At 37.4% G+C, this 19,558-nt stretch overlaps 1 protein-coding gene across 1 annotated transcript in view; it reads right to left on the reverse strand.

Annotated features, from left to right (window-relative positions):
• The window catches only part of LOC131962779 (cilia- and flagella-associated protein 47-like), a 33,546-nt gene extending 15,089 nt beyond the window's left edge, over positions 1 to 18,457 (reverse strand). The window contains exons 1-20 of the mRNA XM_059327845.1: positions 18,354 to 18,457; positions 16,311 to 16,451; positions 15,964 to 16,112; positions 15,250 to 15,359; positions 14,065 to 14,294; positions 13,782 to 13,977; positions 12,322 to 12,493; positions 10,252 to 10,444; positions 9,386 to 9,473; positions 8,669 to 8,885; positions 6,976 to 7,220; positions 5,091 to 5,221; positions 4,125 to 4,247; positions 3,758 to 3,889; positions 3,604 to 3,681; positions 2,535 to 2,679; positions 2,237 to 2,316; positions 1,045 to 1,162; positions 663 to 748; positions 244 to 460 (exon numbers count right to left, since the gene is read on the reverse strand). Of these exons, the coding sequence (XP_059183828.1) occupies positions 244 to 460; positions 663 to 748; positions 1,045 to 1,162; positions 2,237 to 2,316; positions 2,535 to 2,679; positions 3,604 to 3,681; positions 3,758 to 3,889; positions 4,125 to 4,247; positions 5,091 to 5,221; positions 6,976 to 7,220; positions 8,669 to 8,885; positions 9,386 to 9,473; positions 10,252 to 10,444; positions 12,322 to 12,493; positions 13,782 to 13,977; positions 14,065 to 14,294; positions 15,250 to 15,359; positions 15,964 to 16,112; positions 16,311 to 16,451; positions 18,354 to 18,389 (2,887 nt within the window). The 5' untranslated portion in view covers positions 18,390 to 18,457. The remainder of the gene's footprint in view (positions 1 to 243; positions 461 to 662; positions 749 to 1,044; positions 1,163 to 2,236; positions 2,317 to 2,534; positions 2,680 to 3,603; positions 3,682 to 3,757; positions 3,890 to 4,124; positions 4,248 to 5,090; positions 5,222 to 6,975; positions 7,221 to 8,668; positions 8,886 to 9,385; positions 9,474 to 10,251; positions 10,445 to 12,321; positions 12,494 to 13,781; positions 13,978 to 14,064; positions 14,295 to 15,249; positions 15,360 to 15,963; positions 16,113 to 16,310; positions 16,452 to 18,353) is intronic.
• Positions 18,458 to 19,558: the final 1,101 nt, after the last annotated feature.

Here is a 19,558-nt window from a genome sequence, read left to right on the forward strand (position 1 = left end):
ACATACATTCAAACCACAAAAACAATATAGAGCATGTATGTAATGCAGTAAAAAAGCAATTTATTAACTTTATGCAAAAAGCAACAAGTGTTTCTCTCAAGTTAACTTATTTTTTGTGGATCGCATTTCCGTGCAGGTGCTTATGCAGCACATATGTAAATCGCCTTCAAAATAAAAGCACTGCGGTTGTGTCGATTTCTAAAGAAAGTAATCCATCATAATGCATTTGTAATCATTTCTCACCTGTTGTGATAACCTCAGGGTTGATGCTGACTGTTAAGCTGATGGACTGGCTAGGACCCAGGCTGCCTGATGATGGAGACACTATACATAGCTCCCCTTCTGTTCTGTTTTCTGTTTGTACCGCAATTTCTCTGCAGTCAAGCCACCATTTCACATGTTTGCTGACACTTGATTGCCAAAAAAAACTGGCTTTACACACTGCTTTCAGCTCCACTGTCTGCCAAGAGAGAGAGAGGGGTAAATATAAAATGGGATTGAAAGAACAGACGGTAAAAGGACAGCACATGAGAAGAAAAAAAAGAAGAATAGAAAAAAGAAGATAGAAGTGAAAATTAGGAGATCCATTATGAATAGAAGGGGAATGTGGAAGCAGAAAGAGACACGAAAATGATGAGATGCAGAAAGACTATTGTTGATACCTTAGTGTTAGCATCTGACTGCAGGGCCAGGGGCTCCACATGGAACTCTAAGCTTGAAGGGGACATTTCCACTGGGGCGCCCAGCACTGAAAACATTTTAAAAAACAACAAGGGAAAGAAAATATAACATTAGGCACCTGAACCTAGTGCCACGTGTGATATTTGTTCTGTACACATATCATGTAACAGGAACTAAACCTCATTAAGAATTTTTCCGAAAGACAAAAAACACCTCCAGCGAGCGTACAAACTTTTCTGCACACTTTTTGAATAAAATTTTGGTGTTTCCATCAAGCTTTTCTCATGCAAATCTTAAAAATGTGTCTACTTTCTCAAAAGGTGCGCACACAATCAACTCCTTCCTCCACATTAATGACCTCACCTATGGCCTTTACGCGATGTGACTGTTGCGTTGCAACGGTGACAGACTGTAGAGAAGATTTGTCGGACCATCTCACTCCGTTGACAATCATCGGCAGCTCAAAGTCATACCAGTCAACCTGCAGTAAGACATTTACTTCACTGTCCAGCTCTATGTATAAACATTTATATATTCAACATAAGAGGGAGCTAGATCTGTAATTGATCATTCACTAAGCCGTTATGGCTGTCAAGCTTTTGGTTGGCCATGATTTTCCTCTCCATTATGCTGACTTGACTCAATGGCCTGGCCTGTACCAGCAGCATCAACAACAGACTACTAAACATATTTCATGTGGTATATTATGGCTGAATATAAATGGAAAAGGCATTGCCAACACTTACAAGCTTTGAAAAATGAAATTAAAATTTACTGCAGGATCATTGCCACTTCACTTGCTCCTGTTCCAAGGTCCAATATGCTGCACTTTTTGCTATTTTGGTACAAAAAGTTCTTCATAAAGTCATGATGTTCTACACTCCAGTGCCTTTTACATTGGTTTCTAGCAGTTAACACATTTAAAAAACAAAAAAAATCCAACAATGGGTCCTTGCTTTCGGAACAGAAGTAGACAAAAGCCATCTAATTTCTAGCAATCTTTTGTTGCTAGCTAGCTTATTTGCTTAATTTTTGCATAACTTAATCATACTTTAAAAAGCAATAGGGTTCATAGAATGAATACTAAAGTAACACTGTCTCAGATAAAAAGGTTTTACTGGAGTTTTTGAAGTGTTAACGTCCCTGAATCCAATCAAGAGTTAGAGCCACTTGTTATATACAAGTTAGCCTAAACCGAAAACAATTTACGGTTCGAAAGATAAGAATTTAGACTTTAGTTTCACACCACTTAATTAATTGGAAGCATAACATGATCATTTATATTAGTAGTTAATGTGAAATTTCGATAGAATCTTAGCCGAACGTGTCCGACTTGGGATACAGTTACGATATATATTTTAAATTTCTACTTAATTTTTCATATTCATACTAGTACAATATTTAAGCATGAGGAGAAATCCAAAGCTTGATAGCAACAGTCTGCCTTGCACTGATCACGAAGCCATGATTAAACCATCGCTGTTCAAGAAAACAGCCAGTTCACAGATGTGCATTTTAGCTTGTTCTACAGGGAGATGTTTGGTCAATATCTCACGTGGGTGGGAGAGAAGACAATGGAACAGTCCACTGTCTGGTTGCTCTGGACTTCCACAGCATTTACACCTGGCTTCTTCTCTGCTTGTAAAAATGTACAGAAAAAAATTAATAAAACAAAGTATTCACACACTGGAGACAAAGTGATGGGTATATAAAATGCATAAACACTTTCTTATTTCACATAATCCAGCCTCTTTTCACCTTTCCTTCTAACACAAGAACATCACATCTGTCTTCCCATCACCATTCAGTATAATAACTGTGCGATAAACTGCATTGTGTGTGTTAAAATGTACTTGAGGGCTGAGAGAAGTGCACGGAGAAGTCTGTATGTTCTGTCAGGTCAAATGTAACACTGGCTGGGGCCGAGGAGCGGTTCGTCAGAGCGAATGGCATCGATCGCCGAGAACCAGCATAGACCTCGTAAAACTGGAATTGGTGCTGTAAAGAGAGAAAATAAATCATAATTACATTTTTTTTTTTTTACCATTCCAGCAGTTAAAGCTCCACAATACAAATGTCACAGAAATTGAGAAATTGGTAACTTCCATCAAGCTTTGAGAGAGTCAAGCCAATTTAACCCATTTAGACCTAAATTGCCTGGAAAAAATGCCTGTAAAACCTCTGGGCGATTTTAAAATAAGCCCCTAAAACCTGAAGTTTTTCTGGAAATTCAACAGAAGTGTCAACGCTTCCTACTAAATAATAGATTTTTCAGCCTCTGTAGCAGGTGGAAGTGAAATTCAAAAAGTATTTGAGAGCTTATACCTGTGGCTTTCTTGAGAAGTTGAGTTTATTTGTCCAAACCTTCAATAAAGGTTCTTTTAAAAATCACCGTTTTGCATTGCGACACGCCCACATGTATTCTGATGCATTTCATTGGTCAAGAGACCGAAAATAAGTGGAAAAAACTACAAATACTACAAAACAACATATCCGCTTTCCAGGCTTTAATGGTAGAATAACACAACAGCGCCCCCGGTTTTAATGGTAGAAATGCGGTACTGCTTTCCCGGCTAAAATGGGTTAATGGATGATTGAATCGCCACAGTGGGGGAAATGTGGCTCTGAAAAAAAATGGATGATTCAATTCAAGCTATATGGGAGAGCTGAATTTCTAATTCTACAAAATCAAGAGTACATTTGATCAGAGCAACCAGAAGAGCATGAAAAACACAGATTTTTAAAATGTTTTTCACGATTCTCTGTAAAAATCCGGCCACTGGACACAAAAAAAAAAGTTTATTGCCCCTCTCATTCACTTCTGTGATTCACTTATAGTGGATTGCTATGAATTAAATTAGACCACAAAAAAAATCCCAAATAAGTGCATCTGTCTGTTTCAATACACACAAATAAACTCACCACACTGATGTGGACATCTGGAGGCTCCACTGACCCGTCCACTCTGAGTTCAATGGACTTCTTGTTCTTTAGAGCAATCTGTAATACACAAAAATTCTTAGTGTTAATCAAATCCTGTCTTCACCCATACAGACAATTAATCATAATGTCTCACCTCTACTCTGATGGAAAACCTGATGACAGAGTCAGGGTTGAAGTGGATCCTGAGCGTAGTCTGTCCCCCATTTGGCACCACGCCCTCAACTGGACTCACCACCATGCCTGGCAGAGGACACACATCTTGCACCTACCACAACCAATCAGAGACAGGGAGAGAATGGCCACGTTTCTTATTTTGAAGTATCTGTCAAGTGGCAGCCTCCCAGTCTGAGCAGTGAAGCAAACCCGGTGTAATTGTGTAATTATCAGACCGGCATTACATTTTTCATCTCACGCACCCCCTAGCGGCAGCTCGTGCCCGTGCACACTTTGGTAATCCCTGGTCTATGGTGTCATAGAAAAAACAATGTGTGAGGTGGCACCTGGAAGAAGGCATGGTGTTTTCCAGTGTTGTGCAAGACTGCAGTTCTGATCGAGGGCATGTTGAGAGGCACTGATCCAAATCTGACCTGTTCCTCTGCCAGCCGGACACTGGCTGGTGCAACCTGAGAGATGGATGGAGGAAAAAGGAGAATTATCTCAATGTGATACATCATGGTTTTGTGATCTTCAATCCATAGTGTTGCATCAGCTTTAACTCCAGAGTTGTGTGTGAAGCTAAGAAAATGTTTACATTTTGGTAAAAACACCAACATGAAAGTTAGAAACCAACCAAGCCTACAATAATTGAGATTGTGCAAAAAATTAATGTATGATGGCGATGTTAAATATGTTAAATATGCATGTTACACTTTTTTTTTATCCAAGTGGCACAGTGAAAAGTATTTAAAAAATTGACAAAATAGCCCAAGACTCCAAAGGATTAAATGGCATTTATGTGGTTGTACGTCCAACTTAAAAAACAAAATCATAACGAAATCATGACATCGTTGATTTGTCGAAATTTGAAATAAAGGCAGATAGTAACTTTATGAAAGTTTTTAGAAAATAAAGCATTACTGCATTTGTGTTATGATCCAAATCCCTTTTTTTTTCTTTTTTCTTTTTTTACCTTTATTTAACCAGGAAAGTTTTATTGAGATTAAAAATCTCTTTTACAAAAGAGTCCTGGCCAAGACAGGCAGCAGCACAGATAGTTAGAGACAATCATTTAAAAACAACAGAGAACATAAAAATAGAGTCACAGTAAGAACATCATCAAACAAAGCATGTACAGACAAAAGAGCCAGCTTCAACATCATGAAGTAAGGATTTAAACATGTTTAGAGACACCAGCTCCTTAAGTTTTAGCACATTTTGCAGCTGGTTCCATGAAAAAGGAGCAGCATCCCACAATAGTAAATATGAATAGCTCAAACAAAGCAATCTTCCCTACTGTAGGACCAGACCTTAGCAACACAATGCAGCCGAAGTGTATTTCCCTCCTGGACACAGAGGTCAAAGTCTCCTTCTGGAGAGGAGGAGAAGGAGGGATACCACACCACCTCACAGTCCAACTCGCTGAAAGGCTCCACTGCACCTGGGAAGAGCAAAGTTGTCGTATTAACCCTCTGGAGTCTCCAAAAGCGCCAAATCATGACTTCTTCATCACATCCAGACTAGAAAACAAAGCAGCGTGGAGCCCTACTGTAAATTTACCTCTAAAGTTCTGGCTGTAAACTCCATGAGGCCAGTTTCAATTTGATGATGATATACCAAGTAAAACTGGAGACAAGCTCAAATATATTTAGTATAAAATGATAGAACTGGATGGAACCCTCTTATATGTTATATTTGGAACCTTTGTTCACATTTGCAACATTGAAAATTCTTTATTGAGCATGATAGTGTTTTGAAAGTAAAAAAAGATTCAAAATCACATTTTATGTTGGACTAAAGGACAAAAAAAAGACACAAAATGACCAGCCTGGGTATACCCATACTGCCTTGCGCGATTTTATTTAAAACCTGCAGGCAGTCTGGCAATCACGGCCGTTTCTTAGCCCTGTTTTAGGGATCCAATCACAGAACGGGGAGGGACGGCAAGACGATGACGCGTACTACTCGGCAGACGGAAGCTTGTAGTTTTGTAGTTTTCTTACGGATCCAACATGGCTGCAGCAGACGCAAAACTCTCTTTAGCTGTAGACGCCGTTTAAAATAGTGGAGAGTGAAAGTTGATTTTAAAAGAAGAATGTTTGACTTTAAACTCCCGTTTCACCACCAAAAAGGATGTTTTAGCCTTGCTTCCGACAGGATTTGGCCAAAGCCTAATCTACCAATTAGCCCCGCTACCGCTCACTGCTGTAACGCCGGTGATCTGGCTACGAGCCGGGGGACAGCAGAGCCGCCCAGAGACCCGCAGCAGCTCGTCTATTGACCATAAAATCAGTAGATGTATGTGGCTGAATGACATGAGGGTGGAATAAGGCGTAAAAAATAAATAATCTTGCAGAAAGCGAGAACTGGAGAAGCAAAGCAGCAAGCAACACACACACACACACACACACACACACACACACACACACACAGACACTACTCTACTCACCACTCTACTCACCTGTGCACTCAGCTGCCCCTGATCACCAATCAAGCCAGTTCAAAGACTCGGGCCACACACACACACACACACACACACACACACACACACAACTCTACTCACTTGTGCACTCAGCTGCCCCTGATCACCAATCACGCCAGTTCAAAGACTCCGGCCTCAAACACTCATTGCCAGATTGTTCTACGCTCTCATGAAAGACTTTCACAGAAGAAAATGCAAGGGATAACATTATAAAAAATAAAAAATAAAATGCATTAAACACACACACACACACACACACACACACACACACTGCAGGAAGACTGTGAGCAGCCAGAGTCAGAACATGCTGCAGAAAAACGTTGCAGAAGCAGAATTGAGCATTTTAGTCTCAAAGTAGAGATGGGCTAGACCGGCTATGTAAACATTCATTTCTGTCACTCTACATACGTCATCTGGTATAACTGATACGATTGGCTAAGAGCTACATACAGACGCTTTTGATAGACATTCTTAGCGCCCAATAAACGGCTCTGAAGGATCGTAAACCCCGCCTCCTCTACGGAGAAATGAATGGCTGGTTTTCAGACTAATCTCATTTATGATTAGTCTGGTGTTAGCCAGGCTACAAAATGACTCAAAAATTAAACAAAATTACAAAAAAAAAAGACACAAAATGACTGTCGTATTAGCCCTAATTCAAATTGATAAATCTATTCATTAATGCTAATCAACAAAGCTTGAGCTTTTAGCACCTGTAGATGGTCGAATGGAGAACATGATGCCATTCTCTGTGTCGACTGGTCTCCATTTGAACTCTGTCGCCAGGTTACGCCGGTTTCTCAGGGTTACCGAGCTCCTGTATCCCGACTGGGCGAGCAGAGTGTGGTTGGGGTGGAGCACCAACACGGTGGTGGACAGCTCCAGAGCCACAGGGATGACCTGGGCTTGGACCAGTATCCGACCACGGTGTTGCTTGTTCATGGAGTAGGATACAGGTCTGAAGGAGAGAAGTACAGTCATGGAAAAAAAAATATTAGACCATTGGTTTCTTCAATTTCCTGTTCATTTTAATTAACTTTATTTTTGTTATTAAACTTTTTATTTGAAGAAAAACAAAACAGCACGTACATGTTGCTGTTCATTTGGTAAACGTATCAAGTATTTTCATCAAAACATTAAAAGAAAGAAAATGGTTTAAAAACGAAAAGAAAAGAAAAAAAGAATTACATTTAAAAAAAATTATAATTTAAAATCAAAATCACATCCTTGCAAAAGCATTTACACTCTCTATCACAAGACTCCTATAAAGACATACTTATACCTAAATTGATAGGCAACTTGAAAATCTGAATAAAATAAAATAAAATAAAGATAATAATGATAATTCGAAAATCACAATAACAGCCATAATAATAGTGAATTTATCTGCCCCATGTGCACCTCCCTTCATCCATGTTTTCTTCTGCAAACAGTACTTTATTATGGGGTGATAACATCGATGACAAGAGCCATTTTAATTAACTTTAATGACAACTAAAGGTGCATTTGTTTGGCAAATATAAGGATAACAACAAAATAGCTCATAAGAGTTTAATTTAAGAGCTGATATCTAGACATTTTTTATTTTCTTGATAATAACCAAAATCATGAACAAGAAAACCATGGAAATTGTCTAGATATCAGCTCTTAAATTAAACTCTTATGAGCTATTTTTGTTATTATCATATTTTCTGCAAGAGGTAAATTGTCTGTGAATGTGCATGAAAAAAATATGTGTTTTTTCAGAATTGAATGCCAAGAGTTGAACATACCCAGGGCATTTTAAAGATAATCCGAATAAAGTTTTGCCCCAAGTGGGATTAGAACCTACGTCTTGATAATAAAACACTGTCCATAAGGCTGATCGAGTGGTTCAGCACCATAGACAGCGCCAGTAATGCTGCAAATTCATTAGCTGTCACTGAATGCCACCTACAGTCATAGAAAAAAGTATTAGACCATTGTTTTCTTCAATTTCTTGTTCATTATAACCAAAATCATTATCAAGAAAACCATGGAAAATGTCTAGATATCAGCTCTTAAATTAAACTCGTATGAGCTATTTTTGTTGTTATCATTATATTTGTCAAAAAAAATGTACCTTTAGTTGTACCAGCCATTAAAATAAACATAATAATAATAATAATAGATTTTATTTGTAAAGCACTTTTCATTGTTAAAAGCAATCTCAAGGTGCTACAGAGTACAACAAGATTAAAAACAGGTTAAAAGGCCAAAGCACAATGTTACATTTAATAAAAGGCTTTTCTAAAAAGAAAGGTTTTTAGGCCTTTTTTAAAAGAGTCTGTTGTTTGCAACAAATTGAAGAAAATTTTGTCCATAACTGTATGTTAAAGTGCAAAAATTGATTTTTGGTGTCACAAAAAAGCTCCTTTCTGCACCCACCTGTCGAAGCGACCCAGCATATTGCTTTGAAAGGTGAGTGGTAGGGTGCTGAGGGAGTGGGGTTGCAGGACGTGGGAGAGTGGGGAGGAACCCTGCAGCTCAGGACAGTCCACCTCAAACTGCAGCCACACGAACACTGGCAGGTGATTGGTCAGCTTCAGCTTCTGAACACACACTGACTGCACACACACCTCTCCAAAGTCCACCAACAATGGACCTAATGAGAAAATTCAGTAACACTTTACAATAACCATCTAAGTGATGTTTATAGACCAATTATTAAACATTTACAAAATTCTATACATATTTAATCTTTAAATGTTTTCAAACAATTTCTTAAAGGTATAGGAATCATTTTGAAATCATTTACACACTTAATATGGTGTTAAAAATGTTATAATGAGTGCAAAACTATTAGTAATTAAACTAATAGTAATTGTTTGTTTATGGTAAAGAAACTATCAACTTACATTAATATACCTTCTATTTGCCATTTATAAATTATAGTTCAACATTAATACATTTTCTATTTACCATTCTAAATGGCCTATATACGGTTTATAAATGATGATTAAACATTAATAAACTATCAGTTTACCATTTATAAATGATGGTTATTGTAAAGTGTTACAGAAAATTCTCTTTTTTTTTTACATCAAGAACAATTCCTCTTTACTTATAGGTATTGCTGAACAGCATCTTAATTGAATTTCAAACCTATGACAACTTGGAAGAGCTCGTGAGCTGTCAGAGTCCTGTTGCAGTCTGCCACCATCTGGCTGGTCGAGGGAATTGCACTCATTACCTAGACAGCAGGATAGACAGGGTTCGTGCACTTTAGCAGTGGTCAAATTCAAGCATTTTTCAAGGAATTTCAAGGTTAATTTTCAAGCTTTTCCAGTATCTTATACTTTTTTTTAATGTATTTTTTAAAAATATTTTTTATTAACGAATAAACAAAAAAAAGAACAGTGGATTACTTATTAGGAGCCACAATATGAAAACAAGACACTAAAACACAATTCTAGACAACAAAGACTCAAACATATTTACAGATTAGACATAATGTACACACAAAAACAGACAAAGAATAATATAAAGGACAACCACAACAACAAAAATGAAAACAACGATATACCAGTACAAAGCCACACGGCGAAAACAGACGCACAAAAAAAAAAAAAAAAAAAAAGTATCTTATACTTGTTGAAAATTGCATGTTTTAGATGAGTACTTACACACTAAAAGGAGGAGATTTCACTTAACCATACCAACAGCGATGGTATTACACTTTTAGGAGGAATGGTCTTCATTTCAGATAGGCTACTCATTATTTTATTATCTATAGTCTATAGATGGATATAGTCAGATTGCAAGAGAAATACAGTAAGAATTTCAAGCATTTACAAGCACTTTATCCAAAATCCAAGCACTTTTTAAACCTTGAAAATACATTTAAATTCAAGCATTTTCAAGGATTTCAAGCACCCGTATGAACCCTGAATAGAAGAGGTTGAAAGGCAGCAAAAAGAGAAATTTCTCCCCTGAATTTTACATTGAAATTTAACTGGTGTGCTACTGACCTGACTGTTAACCTGCCGGGTGGTAGATGTCATGTGTTGGGGGCAGCTACATTTGCCTGCTGGGGAAGCAGAGCTGCAGTTTGGCTTGGTCTCTGAGATCTTACTGCTCTCCAGGACACTGAGTGAAGGTGGAACAAGCCCTTGAGAAGGAACAATCCCAATATCCACGTCATCCTCCGCTTTTTCCGGCTGTCTAAAAACCAAAAAACAGCACTTTTACTCTCCACCTGTGACAAAAAAAGCTTGAGATCAATCAAGAAAATGTATAAGAAAGCCTACAGAGTTGCCTGGGACAAGATTCTCTCAGAATTAACACCTGCAGCCGCTGTATGAATACTAGTTCTAGTCCCTTTATCTTGCCCTTCACCTCTTTTTAAGATTTTTTTTTATTTTTATTTTTTAGAAATTATATGTTTATTTGATAGGAAGATTATTTTCTAGATAGTGATTTAGTAAAAAAAGTAAGATATGATACTATTAAGACTATAATATAACATTACTTTATAGTATTAAGTCTTAAATACACAAATCTTTGAATAGAGTTGTTAAACATTTTTATTTTTATTTTATTTTTTTATTAATATTTTTTATTGCATTTTCCAACATAGACAAAAAAACAACAAACAACACACTGTGGCCACAGAAAACAAATATCCAATTACTTATTACATAATACTCTTTTTAAGATTTTATTCATAAACTTCCTTCACTATTTTGGCTTCTTTTCTCTTCTTTTTTCTTCACCTGACTTCATCCGACAGTGGCTGGTCGGCTGGCTAATCAAACCTTTGACCTTACTTTTTATTGTGGGCCAAAACATTTCTAACATGGGGGAAATTAGAGGGTTTTTTTTATCACTGTGTCATGGAAAATTAGAAAGATAAAAACAGGAAGCTTTAATGTTTTTCTCCAATTACTCCTGCAGAAAATTTAGGGTACTAGAGGGCCCATGTTACATGTAAACACATGTTCACAAATAGAAGCTTGGAGGACAATAAATAAATAAAGAATTAATTAAATAAAATAATATATGAATAAATACATTTTTAAAAAGAGGAAAATAAATAACAATAAAAAAAAATTTAAAAAAAGAAGATAGGAGGAAAAAGAAGAAGAGAAAAAAAGTAATAAAAATGAACTGACATTCTCCCTTGTATTAAGGCACAGTGATTATTATATATTTATCATTATACAGTATCAGACCAACACCAATACAATAGCAATATCGCTACCATTCACATATGGTGGCTTAAAATGAAGCAAAAGTCTTCAGAAAATATCAATTTGAGTTTTGAGCGTGTCCTTTATTAGGTTTCTTTAAGTTATTAATGTAATTAATCACAGGTCCCCAGACAGATTTAAACTTGCCCTTTGACCCCCTCAGGCTGTATTTGATTTCCAGAGCTAGAAACTGCATGAGGTCTTTCAGAGAGAGATGTAAATGCATCTTCTTCTGCAATTCATGGCCTGATAATACTCTGGGAATGGCAGATTCTGCACAAGGAGTCAATATAATATCTAAAGCAACAGAGAGGTGGTTGAAAATATTTGTCCGGGACCAAAACATTCGTGTTTTTGAGAATAAATACACGCTTTAAAAATGCCTGTAAAACCTCTGGGTGATTTTAAAATAACCCCCTAAAACCTGAAGTTTTTCTGAAAATTCAACAGAAGTGTCAACGCTTCTACTAAATAATCGATTTTTTAGCCTCTGAAATGAAATTCAAAAAGTATCTGAAAGCTTATAGCTGTTATATCTGAGCTCCCTCCGCTATAGTCATCTTCCGCCATGATTTCAGTTCTGGAAAAGTCCCATGTTGCATTGTGACACTTTCCCACATGTATTCTGATGCATTTCATTGGCCAAGAGACCGAAAATAGGTGGAAAAAACTACAAATACTACAAAACGACGTATCCGATTTCCCGGCTTTAATGGTAGAATAAAGCAACACGTTAATGGTAGAACTGTGGTAATGCTTTCCTGGCTTAAATGGGTTAAAAGAAAATGCATGTTTTGTACTTTTAGGGAAATGGGTTTCTTTAACTGTTTCAGTTCAGTTGACCTTCACCTGCGCTGTCTGTGTGCAGGCCTGATGCTTGTGGCTCTGTCATGAGGGAAAGCCAGGGACTCCTCCCCCTCCGTGTCCTGACTCCTCCCCTTGCGATGTTTGTGAAGTCGTGTTTTGTCGGCGCTGAGGACAGGCGGTGAGCCGGTTGGATTGGTAACCGCTGGAAGGATGCCTGTGAGCCAGCCAATAAGAGGGCAGCCATTAAAATAATCGAACATGGTTCTGATTTCATAGACATGTGATTATTAACAAATTACATGAGAAAACAAAAAATGTATCTCCTAACAAGTATATGTGTTTACCAAGGATTGATATATCTTTTTCCTCCTTCAGCTAGTTTTAATTAGTTTTTAGAGTGAGTTTGTTATTTTTTTTAAAATGCTTAGTTTTTGTTAATTTTAATTAGTTTTAGTTTTTTTGTAATGGGGTATTTGTTGGGTGCGAGATTCAAAAAGGTCACAATAAATTTTGGCTTTTTCCCCTTTGCCTTATCCATCTAAGCCCCAATCAGGTTATTCACTCTTGCAGGGGGATGTTTTGAATTTTGGTTTGATTTCACTTTTTGAAGGCAATCGACTCACATACAAGTTTATTTATCTCAGTAAATCTATTCAAAAAGCAGAAATAACACATTATATAGACCCCTTACACACAGAATGAAACATTTCATGTCTTAATATATTTAATTTCTTCTAATTATAATGATTATGGCTTACATTTAATGAAGACCTAAAATGCAGTGTCTCAAAAAAATATTACAAAAGGCCAATTTTAAAAAGTATGTTTAACCCTCTGGGGTCTCCAAAAGTGCAAAATGGCTTCTTCATCACATTCAGACATAAAAACAACAAGACAGAAAATAACTAAAAAAAGACACAAAATGACCAAAAAGACACAAAATGACCAAAAAAGACACAAAATAACTAAAAAAGACACAACAACAGACACAAAATTACCAAAAAAGACACAAATAGACACAAATGACCAAAAAAGACACAAAATTACAAAAAAGACACAAAATAACTAAAAAAGACACAACAACAGTCACAAAATTACCAAAAAAGACACAAAAAGACGCAAAAAAGACAAAAAGAAACAAATGACCAAAAAAGACACAAAATGACTTACCGTACAAAGACACGAAAAGACATGAAAAGGATTCAAAAATGGACAAAAGACTCCATCGGGTTAATCTAAAAAAATGTTGGTCTCTGAAAAGTATGTCCATCTATATGACTCAATACTTGGTTGGGGCTATTTGACTTGAACTACTGGAAATTGACTTTTATTATGATATTGTCATTTATTAAGATGCACCTGTAGTTGTGTAGACAATATCGTTTTATTTTTATTTCTGATAACGAAAATGTTTTTTCAATTCTACTTTCCGTTATCATTTTTCATTAACTAAAATAACCTTGGCTGAGAGTCACAGACATGGTAGGGAAGTAAATATTCACCAGGATTTAGTTTAGGTTTGGGGTGTGTGGTCTCACACACAGCAGACAGGTACAGAGGGACGGTGTGGATGCTGCAAGGCTCGAGTCCAGTAACAGCAGTGTTGCTATCCCTCCGGACAGCATGATCCAAGACATCCAGCTTCAGACACACCTGGAAGCTCCCTAGCTGCCGTGCAGTAAAAACCAAAACTACATCCTGAGGGAAACAACAAAGAGAAGAAAAAGTTCCCTCAGTCTCTACTCCACTTGGATTTTCATATAAATAATCGATCGCCATACTTACTTGGCATTGCCCTGGGGCAATTGTGCCAGTGGAGGGCTTGGTGGTAAAATGTGCTAACTTGTGGAAGCGGTAGCTGACAGGAAGTTGGGGGCAGAGGTTCTGTAGCACACACTGCAGGTCAACACATTGACCTCTCACACAGTTAGGGAAAACGAATCTTTGAGAGGGACTAGGTACCAGAGACACAGGCAATCCATAGCCTGTCACAGCCAGCTCCACACTGCTGTTACCTAGGAGACAAAGAATCAAGATATCAGCATGAGGTATCATTCATACTTGAGATTGTAATGCCTGTTGTCAGCACCGGTTCTTGGCGACATAGGCGGTCGTCTAGAGTGGCATCTGCTGGAGGGGCGCGCGCAAGTCACTCTCGAGGGAGAAAATAATAAATGATAATAATAATAACAATAATAATAATAATTTTCGATGCCTATTGTTGCCCTCCCTTCATGTTCTGTCTTGAAAATAATAAAAATTAACAAAAATAAAGAAACAAGATAAACAATGACATTTTGTCACTTGTGGTGCTGAGTCACATGACGTGTGGTCATTGCCTTGCCCCCCTTTAGACGGTCAGATCCCTGTCACAGAGGTCAGGTCACGTCAAGTGACAGACATGTTATGTTTTGATATATCTTGCATCATGAAACGGCCGTCAAAGCTCTCTGGTGCGCAATATCGAGAAGAAGTCCCAATATAAAGTTAACTTTATGTCATCGTTTCATTTGTATTAGCTTGCTAGCTAAGTTGAAATAAAGCAACGCTAGCTTAACACAGTTAAGCACATTTTTCGCGGGGTTTGCACTTTCATTGTCTCTCGTCTCTAACTTTGTTGGCGGTCTCCAGCTGTGCTACTTTGCAAATTTACTTGTAAGTTAATAATTATGTAGACCCTAACCCTAACCCTAACCCTAACCCACCCTCTGTGAAACAGCAAGCAGAGCTGTTCAACACCAATGGATCTCGCCTAGGGCACCAAATGAGCTAGTCTGCCTGTTGTGCTTTATTAAATATTATTGTCTGGACCCCAGGAAGACTAGCTGTCATCTTGGGTCAGCTTATGGGGATCCTTTTAAATAAACAAATAAACAATAAATCTGCTCATTCAAAAAAATGAACTAAATGTCTGGTTCTTTGAGCTCTTGTTGGGTTGTAGAATGGGATTTGAGCATGTGTTGTGAGTACCATTGTGGTGGATGAGGCCATGTCTGCTTTCCACTGAGTCAAACAGAAGGGAAACACAAAAGTCCTGTCGGCTGGCTGAGGGATCACTCTTCTTCTTCTCTTCGCATGAACTGAAACAGACATGGTGTCATGTCACGGAGGGGGAAGTCATAAAATGAAAACATATTTTGTCTTTATGTGCCCCTCGTTAGTATAGTTGTGAGTATCCCCGCCTGTCACATATATACAGTCACGGAAAAAATGATTGGACCACCCTTGTGTTCTTCAATTTCTTGTTCATTTTAATGCCTGGTACAACTAAAGGTACATTTGTTTGGACAAATATAATGATAACAACAGAAATAGCTCATAAGAGTTTAATTTAAGAGCTGATATCTAGACATTTTTCATGGTTTTCTTGATAATGGTTTTGGTTATTATGAACAAGAAATTGAAGAAAACAATGGTCTAATAATTTTTTCCATGACTGTAGGTGGCATTTAGTGACAGCTAATGAATTTGCAGCATTACTGGCGCTGTCTATGGTGCTGAACCACTCGATCAGCACTATGGACAATGTTTTATTATCAAGACACAGGTTCAAATCCCACTTGAGGCAAAACTTTGTTCGGATTATCTTTAAAATAAACCCCTGGGTATGTTCAACTCTTGGCATTAAATTCTGAAAATATATATATATTTTTTTTTTTTCATGCACATTCACAGACAATTTACCTCTTGCAGATGGGGCTGAAGCACACTGCCACAATGGTTTTTTCATGTGCTTTCAGTAGACCTTGATTGGGAACACAGACCAACACCTGAGAGACGTCTTGGGTGGTCTGGCAGCACCTTTCCATCCTCATCAGGGCGGCGTCTGTTCCCTACACAGCCATCATAGTCACAGCCTTGTTTCAGTTTAGTTGCACCTCCCAAACTAATAATATTCACAGCTATGATTTTACTTTTTATCAACCTGTCTTTCTCATATGTACCTAACCACTTAAACACAACTATTCCTATGTGCACTGCAGCTCTGCAGATTGGCATTTACACCTGCTTTCCCTAAAGGCATCACTCACCACCTCAGTCCCAGCAGCAGTGTCTTGGAGCAGGCAGACCCAGTTACATGCCTGGGGTGCATTGTTTCTCAGAACCACTTCCTTCATACGTGATGTCCCAAAGTAAACAGGTCCAAACCACAGACAGGACAGTGGAGCCCCCTGCAGGCAGCAGCAGGAAGTTATGTTTCATCCAGCGGCGTAAATAAACACTAGTAGCATCTACACATTAACATTTAGAGGGGAACATCAATAACAAATGTGCATTTTGTAAAAAAAACAAACCTGAAAATGTACCTCATTTATTTCATGGTTGCCCATGTAGTACATTTTGGAAAGAACTTGAGAACTATATACTGTGTAAAACAAAACATGAAGCCCCATTGTCTGTGAATGTGCATGAAAAAAAGGTATATATTTTCAGAATTTATTGCCAAGAGTTGAACATAGCCAGGACATTTTAAAGTTAATCCTAACAAAGAGTGAACAAGAAAGGGATTTTCTGATTTCAAGTCCTCGAGACTTGTCCTACAAGCTAATCAAAGGGGCGGGGTTATCGATCACCAGTTAAACAGGGACTCTATGCCAAGTAATCTGACACCTTATACAAGTTTCTAGGACAAACAGTTCATTAGTTATGAAAGGGGGCGTGGCTAATCATAAAAGGCAGGAATTTATGAAACATTGTTATGTAGAACTGGTAAATGATGATTCATCATCATGCATGACAAGTTTGAGGCAGATTGGACAATGTATGGTCAAGTTATAAGGTCTCATGTTTTATGAAAAAATGCCATGTCTGTTGAGTAAGAGTTAACTGTCTTCAGTTAAAATGTCTGTGTTGGAGGAGGGGAGGGGGCTTTGGTAGCTAAGCAACCAGGTTGGAGTCGACCAATCAGAGCAGAGCAATCAATTGAAATTAACTGACAGTTCCGCCACACTGAGCAGCCAGAGGTCGACAAACTGAAAATTCTGGCCTCGAACAGAAAGCATTTTTGGCAAAACCATAATACCTATCATTGATCCAACTTCACTTTTAGCGTCCTGAGTTCTTCCTCAATGTCTACATATATATATTTTTTTTTCAGAAAAATGAAAAAATAGCTTTGTTAGGGCGATCTAAAAAAACTCTTACATCTTATTTTTTCCGAAATCTGCGGCCTGGAGCGCAGTTTTCAAATTTATTTTTTGACAATTTCTTCTTTCCCTCTACACTCTGCTTGATGTAATCACCACTCTAGACTCTCCATAGCAGGGCCGGTTCTAGCCCATTGGCTGCCCTAGGCGATATTGAGATTTTGCGCCCCCCTCCCCGAACCACATCCATTCCATGTATTCATTCTGATATAGGTACACTATGTTATATGTATTATGCTGTACACTAATATTTGATACATGAACTACAAGCAAGGTAATGGTCTCAGAACATTTTTATTTTTAGAAACTTTGGAACTTTACCAACAACAACTGAATTGAAAATACGAATAAATAAATAAGAAAACACAGATCTTCATCAAATTAAGAATGGCAAAGACTGAAAATAAATAAAATGTAGACATACAAATGCAATAAAAATAAACATAACGTGTTTTGTTTTGTGACTTGCAACTGCATCGTCATGACGAGTGACGACACCCATGCACGTATCATATTTTATATAATATAATATTATATTTTCATTCGAAATATGGGTTGGGGCATGTTCATTTAATTCAATGAGGGTTTTTATTGCCCATGCTTTTTAAAAAATGTTTCGTTAATCAATGTTGTTAAAACAAAGATGTATGCTTAAGGGCGCCACAAGGGGGCGCCCCCTGCCAATTTGGCGCCCTAGGCAGCCGCCTTGGTGGCCTGTAGGAATAACCGGCCCTGCTCCATAGGGTTACATTGGGGGGATTTTTTGACGTGTTTTTGCCCAATAATTTGAAAATCGTTTGTCTAAACCCTTATAAAAGTCATAGCACACTTGTCATGGGCGAGCCGGTCGATTTGATACCTTTTTTGTGTATGTGCGCCCTGTGAACAGTAGTTAGTGTGCTTTTGCAAGCAAGCACACAAAATTACCTGCGGGTCAAAAACCTCCAGGAGCTGCTTAGCCATCTCAGCCCTTTTTTCAGAGAACTGGAGCAGAGCGATTCTGGAGTTACAACCTGGGACAAAGACAGTGGAAGTACACAGGTGTTGCTCATTAACACTGCTGAGCTACCCAGAAGCACACTTTCATACGAAAAAAAATGTAATGTGTGGAAAATGTTGTGTCCAATCCCTTAGTAGTTAAAGTGAAATGTTGATAGAAAGCTATCCAAATGTGTGGGATTCAGTGTTATATAGCAAGGCCCTTTTCCAATAACAAGCCATGGGAAGCCTACAGGAGCATATAAAGAGTTAAAATCTTAAAACATTTGTTAAGTTTACCTTAAGCCAAATTCTTGATCAGATTAAGTCGTTTTTGTTACTTTGTTTAAGATGTTAGACGGTTTAAAACACCGCAGCGTACTTACTTTAACGTTGTTGTAGCGTTGTTTAAAAGTTAAAGTGGTTTCTAGGCGACGAGTCCGTCTCTCTTAGGTGCGCTCCTTATACAACCCCGGGCAGTCCAGGTGGGCGGTGCAGCTATTGACACAAGCCAGTCAACCTGATACAAAGCACTAAATCTACCGGCACTGACCGCACTGTGCACCTGTACAACACTCCACTCCAAATACTGGCACATATACTTCACATCATATGTGATATGTGTTAATGTGTGATAATATTAATCATATTGATGTTATATAACATATAACATATTTATACACTATTCTTGTCGTTTTTAACATTCTACTTATTTACATATTCTTATACTCTTAGTATATTGTCTATAGTATGTATATCTTGTGTAGCCAAGTATTTATATATATATATATATATATATATATATATATATATATATATATATATATATATATATATATATATATATATATATATATATACACATCTATGAAAGATATGATATATTGTACCATATAGTTATAGTAGATTATAGATATATATAGATATAGATATAGATATAGATATAGATATAGATATGATAAAATGGCCAACATTTCCATATTAAACATACTTTTTTAAAATTGGTCTTTTGTAATATTCACATTTTTTTGAGACACTGAATTTTAGGTCTTCATTAAATGTAAGCCATAATCATTATAATTAGAAGAAATTAAATAAATTAAGAGATAAAATATGTCATTGTGTGTGTAATGGATCTATATAATGTGTTATTT

The sequence above is a fragment of the Centropristis striata genome, chromosome 24 (assembly GCF_030273125.1).
Source record: "Centropristis striata isolate RG_2023a ecotype Rhode Island chromosome 24, C.striata_1.0, whole genome shotgun sequence".
In the NCBI taxonomy this organism is placed as follows: Eukaryota; Metazoa; Chordata; class Actinopteri; order Perciformes; family Serranidae; genus Centropristis; species Centropristis striata.